The sequence below is a fragment of the Malaclemys terrapin genome, chromosome 18, assembly GCF_027887155.1.
Source record: "Malaclemys terrapin pileata isolate rMalTer1 chromosome 18, rMalTer1.hap1, whole genome shotgun sequence".
Lineage (NCBI taxonomy): Eukaryota > Metazoa > Chordata > Testudines > Emydidae > Malaclemys > Malaclemys terrapin.
The window spans coordinates 22183848-22192228 of record NC_071522.1 but is presented as its reverse complement, the minus strand read 5'-3'; the positions used below and the strand labels follow the sequence as shown (position 1 = coordinate 22192228).

General features: G+C 44.5%; 1 protein-coding gene across 2 annotated transcripts in view; it reads right to left on the bottom strand.

Annotated features, from left to right (window-relative positions):
* Positions 1-486: 486 nt before the first annotated feature.
* The window catches only part of FKBP6 (FKBP prolyl isomerase family member 6 (inactive)), a 34703-nt gene continuing 26808 nt past the window's right edge, over positions 487-8381 (bottom strand). For both annotated transcript variants that reach the window (XM_054008448.1, XM_054008447.1), the window contains exon 9: positions 487-985. Coding sequence is in view for 1 of the 2 variants with exons in the window: in XM_054008447.1 (XP_053864422.1) it covers positions 953-985 (33 nt within the window). In the remaining variant the exon portion in view is untranslated. The remainder of the gene's footprint in view (positions 986-8381) is intronic.

Below are 8381 nucleotides of genomic sequence, written 5' to 3'. Positions count from 1 at the left end.
CCTTACCACTGATGTGCAATGTCCAGAGGGCATGAGCTGGGACATACAGGGTGGGAGCAGTACATTCTGCTTTGCCAGTTTCCCCTTCCATGGAATCTTTGTAAGGTTTCTTACTGATTTTGTATTGGCTGTATGCTGTTCATTAGCATGCATTCAAATCTACATTTAACAACTGTCACTCTGCAAGGCAGAATCATTCAAAAACAATTCAGGGACATCGACATGAACTAACTGGGGAGATCTGATATTTGGAGGAAGAGGAATAGGTAAGGGGTATATTCTGAAGTAACTTCGGATTTAGCATCAATATGCACGAGAACGTTCATAAAGCATAACATGTTGTATTGTCTAACAAGTGAAGCAGCAAGTTGGCAAGACAAACCAAATCATGTTTTCAAATTCTGATTCCTCACTGTAGCGTCTTTAAAAATAATAATAATAATAAAATCACCCTTGGACAATAAACTGGGACCAGTCCTGCTCGGATTATTTTCCAGAGATCGGTTTATTTTTTCAAAACAAAACCAAATTTTAAACCATTATTCTAAGAACAATCTGCGTAAATACAAATTCCATGGCATCCTACTTTTATTTACATATTCCCTCTGTGCAGCCCAAAACTTGAAAGAGGTCGGAGAAGACAGAAAAAGTCTGCTTCAAAATAAAGTAAATATCAGCTTCTGTGAATAATCCAGAGCTCCATTAGCGAGAGAAAGTAAAGCCCAAGGGGCAGTCCCTCCTTTTCTACAGCAGAGTTTAATCTTATTTTCAAAGACAGACTCAAGATTTCACGAACAGAAATTAATAGCTGGAAAAACATGTTGTACGTATAAAACTGAGAACAGGCTTGCAGCCTCCTCAATTCTGAGCTCTCCAATGAAACAACGTTTCTTCTCCCTTCCTCCCAAAACACGGATGCAATGTTTGCGGGCTAGAGGTAGCTTCCTCCCAGTTATGGAACCGTTCCTTTCATCTGCAGAGGATTCTAGAACGAAAACCACAATCAGCAACATTCAAACACTGATCACAAATGTAGTTTGACTTGACTGATTGGCTGTAACTGCTTAAAGCTTGGTTTATTCTCAGACACTTGTGATTTATGATTGACGTTACTGGCTCTGAAATAATTCTGTATTTATTCACAGCTCAATACCCAGAGCACAGTAAGAGTAAAGTTCCCACAATATTCCTCCAACAGCCTCACCCGTGGCCTGAAAGGAAATGCCATCTCTAAATGTTATGGACTCCAACCTAGCCTTTATTTATCCTTGTAGTCCACTGAGTAACTTTCCCTTCACTAGCATTTATACCCATCATATACTTGTAGATAGTTCCCACCATAGGTCGCCAACATACAAGTGATTCAACTCTATTCAAAAAGAGTCAATACTCCAAGCCCTATGATCATTTCTGTTCCTCTTTGTTTACTCCCTTCTAAATTGGTCAATAGCTTTTTGGGATCGAGGTGCCCAGAAATGAACGCAGGTACACCTGAATGTTACCCCCTTACTCTGTGACATATTTGTACAAGAAACCCCCACAATGCACTACAAACCCCTACCTAGTTCGCTGTCCCCCATCACACCCAGGTCTCTTCAGCATTACGGCTTCTCTGCTTTCTTCTGCTCGCTGAATTTTTGGGTTTAAAGCATTAGCTGGCATCTTTCTAATCCGTTTGTCATTTTTTGTCTGTTTTTCCAATCTGAGTCCTTTTGTGGCGTTTATTGATCCTCACATCACCTAGGTTATCACCTTATTCTAGAGTAACATGGTTCAGTCTTCATCATTCTATCCAAACTCGACACCAGTCATTGGATTCTTCCTTCAACTCTACAGTCTCATTTAACAAGACTTGAAGAAGAGCTCTGTGTAGCTCGAAAGCTTGTCTCTCTCACCAACAGACGGTCCAATAAAGGGTATTCCCTCCCCCACCTTGTCTCTCGTTTGTAGTCTTTCCGCTAGTTTTCACTCCAGATGATACTGTTCTTCTCTAAGTCTATTTGAATTATTTTTGTACATTTTGGACAGACGCTGCAAATGTGCCACTTAAATTCAATTATATCACACACACTACGCCCCTTTTATTCTCTCTTATTAGTTTTATAATTCTACCTAAAAAGCCATCAAGTGTGTCAGGCAGGATTTGTTCTTTAGATTAGCCCATACTGCTGGTTGCTCACGAGTCTATGAAGCCCTGCCCTCCATTTCAATATCCTACTGCTCATGACACCACAACATACTGAACTGTTTGCAGTTACAAGTGGTAGCATTGAAAACGTTCACGAAGATGCACTGAGGATCAAGAAGATGTTCTACCCATTTGCCACATGCTGTGTCTCAGATAGAACTAACCCAGATTTAGACGTACTCAGGCCCTGATCCCATTTAGTGTACGTCTACGCACCAAAAAACCCGCATGGCAGTGAGTCTCCAAGCCCAGCTCAACATACTCCACCTCACTGGGCTCACACGACTGGGGTAACAATAGCAGGGTAGGCATTCGGGCTCAGGCTAGACCCCGGCCTCTGAGACTCTCCCCCCCTTGCTGGGTGTCTGAGCTTGGGCTCCAGCCCGATCCTGAACGTCTATTTTTACCCTGCAGCGCAAACCTGAGTCAGTTGACCCAGGCTCTGAGACTTGCTGCCGGGGGGGAAGGGTTCTTTTTCTGCCGTGTATATGTCCCCTTCCATTGAAAGTCAGGCTTAAAAGAAAAACCACTGTCAAGTTTGCTAGGAGTTAATCCAAATCTGTTCACGTAGTTCATGCAGAGTGAACGGTAATCAAAAAACAAAAGTAGCGCATCTCCAACGGCTGTTTTATAAATAAATAAATTAATGGAGATATCCCATCTCCTAGAACTGGAAGGGACCTTGAAAGGTCATCAAGTCCAGCCCCCTGCCTTCACTAGCAGGACCAAGTACAGATTTTGCCCTAGATCCCTAAGTGGCCCCCTCAAGGATTGAACTCACAACCCTGGGTTTAGCAGGCCAATGCTCAAACCACTGAGCTATCCCTCCCCCCCAAAAAAAGACCAATCCCCAGACAGATTTTTATCCCACTTATCTTCTCTTAGTTCACAGTAGCCACGTTTCACTTGTTACAGTTTCAACAGCTATATCCACTTCAGTCTGTTTATCAAGCCAATTACATAGCTCTTGGGTCACCACCCCACTCTGCAAGCTTTTAAAAATTAACTTCCCAGTATTTATTTATCTGAAAGGATATGAAGGAGAACAGGTCACAATTTCCAACTCCAACTAACCAAAACACAAAGCCCAAGAATTGGGAGCAAAACAGATACCTCACAAAAACAACGAGGAGTCCTCGTGGCACCTTAGAGACTAACGAATTTATTGGGCAGAAGCTTTCGTGGGCTAAAGCTTCTGCCCAAATAAATTTGTTAGTCTCTAAGGTGCCACAGGGACTTCTCGTTGTTTTTGCTGATACAGACTAACACAGCTACCCCTCTGAAACCAGATACCTCACAGTCAGACGGAGGGAAAGGCCAAGTTACAGCAGGAGGCAGGAGATGTCTTTTGTGCAATATTCTATCCGAACACAAAATATTTTGCACTTTTAAACCCTCCTCTGGCAAATGGTTGTAAAGCACTTGACTTACAAGTGAAACATTTGTAAAGTTCCACTTCAAGGTTATGCAAGGTGACTCCAAACAACTTCAGCAGGAGTGGGATGAGGCCATTCATGAACTCAGACAGTCTGTGCGGTCGCTATCCCCATTTTGCAGGTCAGAGAATGAAGTCATGGAAAGGTCACACAAGCAAGACAGTAGCTGGACTGGGAGTTTCCTGGCTTCTATTCTGGCACTTTCCATCACGAAACCACCCTCCCTTCAAACCAGGTCAGTACATCCCTCACTACTGCGACATTCTCCCAGTTCAGACTGAATCATCAGGGGGTTTTGAGATGGGATTGAAATATGCAACATTTTGAAGCCAAACTGAAACCACTTGTGGGTTCAGGAAGGTGGTACAGCTCTCAGCTGTGTTAGAAATCCAGCAGAGGGTTGAGGATATGTCATACCACTGCCAAGGGTTCATCCTGAAAGGAGGTGGCGGGAACAAGGAATTAGGATGAGAAGGAGAAAATCTTTATATATCTCACTCTCTCAATTGCTAATCCACTGGCTCCAGATGCCAGTCAGTCATTTACCGAACCTGCAGCACAAATTCCTATCAGCTATGACAAAGTATGACAGATGTTTTTAGAGAAGGTATTCTGCAGTCCTCCGTACTACATTAGAGCAAAGCATCTCTCGACCATGCTAATGCTGAGCTGCCTTCTATGTTATGGACATACATGGCTCTTTTCATAGGTCCCTGATAGGCGTATTTAAAGATAATCACTTGATGTTTCCACTGGCTGTTAGTTGTGGCTTGGGGGTGTCTAGCTGGGTGTAAAACTGCATCTACTGAGGCTTCTTGTGCACCATAAGCAGGGAGGGGGGGAGGATCAAACTGAGAATCTTCTATGATCACGGTTATTTGAAGTAATAAAGTCTTTACATGGAGCTAATTAAAAATATTCAAGCTGAAACCCTGAAGGCATTTCAAGGAGTGTTTGATCAGTTCATCCCTTTCATTTCCACCTAATGGCTCCACAATCACCGAGGAAGCGGAGGGGGACTCTGACCTTGAAGATGAGAAGGCCTGGACTGCATTCAAGGGGCTGCTGCTCCAGCAGGTAGGAGAACTACATGCCCCAACTAGGCCATCCCGCCAGTGTTTCTCTCCTTCCTTTAAAAGCAGTTTGGCAAGAACTACACAAAAATCAACACAAACATACACTTTCAAGCTCAGAGAGAAGTCTGTTAGCGCTGGCTATTTTAATTCACAGGCTTCAGGAAGACAAAAGTCAGTCATGAATTTATAGCTAGAAAATGACATTTCACGGGTCATTTAAAAATCACAATTGCCTTTATTCTGCATTTAAAACAACAGTTAACAGGGAGCGTTTAACTAATACTTTTAATTATTTTAAGCAGCCTGGCCACTGGTGCCTGCAGAATCAGATCAGCAGCAACGCAGCAGGGCTGCTAAGAGCGAACAGAGGTTGCTCCTCTAGTTCTACTTCCCTGCCAGCCTCTCCGAAGGCAGCGGGAAGAGCAGGGCTGAACAGACATCACTTACGCCAGAGCTGGGGCTCTTCCAAAAAGACGCAGGCGTGGAATCTGGAAAATAAGCGCTGCACGCTTCTTGACAAGGCACCAACCCAATGATGAGAGTCCCTGCTCTTTAACCAGGCTCTACACGGGCCGCCCTCAAGGGACTCAGTGAAACCACATGGAAACATCCCAGAGTGTCAAAAAGTCACGGAGATCTTTAAATAAAAACCAGTAATGGAATTTGTGACTTCTGTGAATAAGACGCAGCCTTAAACATAAGACCACTTGAGCTTTTAAACTAGAGAAAAGCACGTCTCCAGAAGGGTAAGACTAAAGCTACTTTTACAAAGAGAATGAGCCATCACGTGCTCTCTACTGTAAGCAGAATGCCTCCAATTTCAATAGGGATTTCAGCTTAAAATCTGATGATATAATATAGCCCAAGATTGTTAGGGCAGTGGTTCTCAAACGTTTGTACTGGTGACCCCTTTCACACAGCAAGCCTCTGAGTGTGACCCTCCCTTACAAATTAAAACCACTTTTTTACATATTTAACTCCATTCTAAATGCTGGATGCAAAGCAGGGTTTGGGGTGCAGGCTGACAGCTCACGACCCCCCATGTAATAACCTCGTGACCCCCTGAGGGGTCCCGACCCCCAGTTTGAGAACCCCTGTGTTAGGGTGTGTGTTTGCCATCCTCTTCCCAGCCTTTTCAAGGCTGACATTCAGGTCAATATGGCACCTTTCATGCTCAGGCTCTAGAGAAGCACTCCATAAGGTACAACCAAAGCTTGGTAACTGTATGCGCACCAGTGAGGTACTGTACTATTCGAGAACTTTATGTCCCAGATCTCCAGACCAGCCAGATTTAAAAAGGAACACAGCTGGCTTGTCTAAAGTTAGCAAGTTTTCTTCGCTGCTTCTCACTCCTTTTGAATTCCACTGTCTGAGCGCCTCAGTTGGTGTATCTAAAGTTAGCCACTTCTGGAAAATCGGTGTGCTTGAGGGTAGGCAACAAAGTATCTGGTAGGAACGTGCAACACCTCAGGCTAAAAAATTAGAAGCTGCTTGTCCAATTGCCATGCAGTTTAATGCTCTTATTGATTACATCTGATTGAGTAATTTAATCGGCCGGGAGTCCTGTACTAGACCCAGAAAAGGCACTCACAGCTGGAGGCCTGCGATGCAAGATCCCTGCAATTACTGGCCTGGGGTAGTGACGGTGGATGGGGCTGCAACTGCTTTAAGTTTCAGACCTGTCCTTTAGGATAGACCCTCAGGAAATATACTACAGACGGTTCAAGGGGGCAATTTAGATTTTTGCTGCCATTTGCTGTTTGTATACAAAGTTATTTTTTTCTGATCCAGTCTGTTTAAGCTGAAGATTTTCCCCTTGAGAAAGAACTAAGAATTTATATGTTCACCACCCCAAACCCCACTCCAGGAATGTGCAATTCTGGCATGACTTGCTCATATATATTCCAACACAGTAGGAGCAGGATATTAGAAAGGGAAGAAAGCGGTTTAACAAATTTGTCTCTCCCTGGTGAAGTGTCACCATCAATCTAAAAATCACATCAGCTAAAAACATGTCATTTGCGATTATCAGAATGTATGGTACCAGGAAGGGTTAAGGCAGAAGGAAAGGAATGGAGCATGGATTTCACATGGTACCTTATGGCCGGACCTGAAATGCCCACTCACCTGCTTGCCACTGGCTCAAGTGCTCATTAAAAATTAAGTTTCTAGTTCTTATGGTTGTAAGGTCAGCTGCCCCCACATAAAACTGAATGCTAACCAGCCCAAGTCTGGCATTCCAGAGCCTGCAGCCAGCACAGCGAAACTGAAGAGAGAAACAATTTTTCCACTACTGCCAACTAATTCTTAGCAGCAGTGCTGCTAGACAGAGCTCTGAGCCCCAAAGGCAGGCTTTGTTCATGGAGTCCCCCCCTCATCCTCATCTCCTCCAAAACAGAGGTTGAGATCAGAGCAGGGTAAGAGAGCCCTTCGCAGCAGCCAAGCAGGAGGGTTGGGGAGAAGTGTAGCTGGCAGAGGCCCCCTCCCACCTCCATCAGGAGTGCTGGGTAGGGAGGTCTCATATTGAGAGACCAAACTCAAAGCGTAGTTATCGATGGCTCACTGGCAAGCTGGAAGGTCCGATCGAATGGATTCTGCGGGGGTCAGTCCTAGGTCTGGTACTACTGAATGCTTTCATTAATGACTTGGATAATGGATGGAGAGTGTGCTGCTAAAATGTGCAGATGACGCCAAGCTGGGTGGGGTTGCAAGCACTCTGGAGGAGAGGATCAGAATTCAAAATGACCTTGACAAATTGGAGAATTAGTCTGAAATGAACTAGATGAAATTCAATAAAGATAAGCGTGAAGTACTGCTCTTAGGATGGAAAATTCAAATGCACAATTATAAAATGGGGAATTAACAGGCTAGGTGGTAGTTCTGCTGAAGAGGATCTGGGGGTTCTAGTGGATCACAAATTGAGGAGGAGCCAACAATGTTATTGATGCACAGGCAAGAAAGGCTAATATTCTGGGGTGTATAAACAGGAGCGTCACATGTAAGACAAGGAGGTGGCTGTCCTGCGTTACTTGGCGCTGGTGAGGCCTCAGCTGGAGGACTGTGTCCAGTTCTGGCCTATGTGCTTTAGGAAAGATGTGAATAAACTAGAGAGCGCCCAGAGGCGAGCAACAAAAGTGATAAAGGTTTAGAGAACCTGACCTATGAGGGAGGGTTAAAAAAAACTGGGCGTATCTAGTCTTGAGAAAAGTAGACGGGGACGGACGGACGTGATAACAGTCTTCAAATATGGTAAGGGCTGTTCTAAGGAGGACAGTGATCAATTATTCTCCGTGTCCACTGAAAGCAGGACAAGAAGCAATGGGCTTAAACTGCGGCAAGGGAGACTTAGGTCTGATATTAGGAAAACTTTCTAACTCTAAGGGTAGCTGAGCTCTGGACTAGGCTTCCAAGGGAGGTTGTGGAATCCCTATCATGGGAGATTTTAAGAAGAGATTGGATGAACAGCTGTCAGGTCTGCTCTAGGTTCACTTGGTCCTGCCTCAGCAGGAGGGGCTGGACACGAGGACGTCTCGAGGTCCCTTCCAAACAGCATAGTTCTATGACTATGTTTCAGGCACCTACTAGCTAGATGTCTATATTAAAGATGGTACCCCTGAGCACGGTCCAGGGACGGTATCCTGACAGAAATCGCAGAACCTCCTCCTTAACACAACCCCTTTT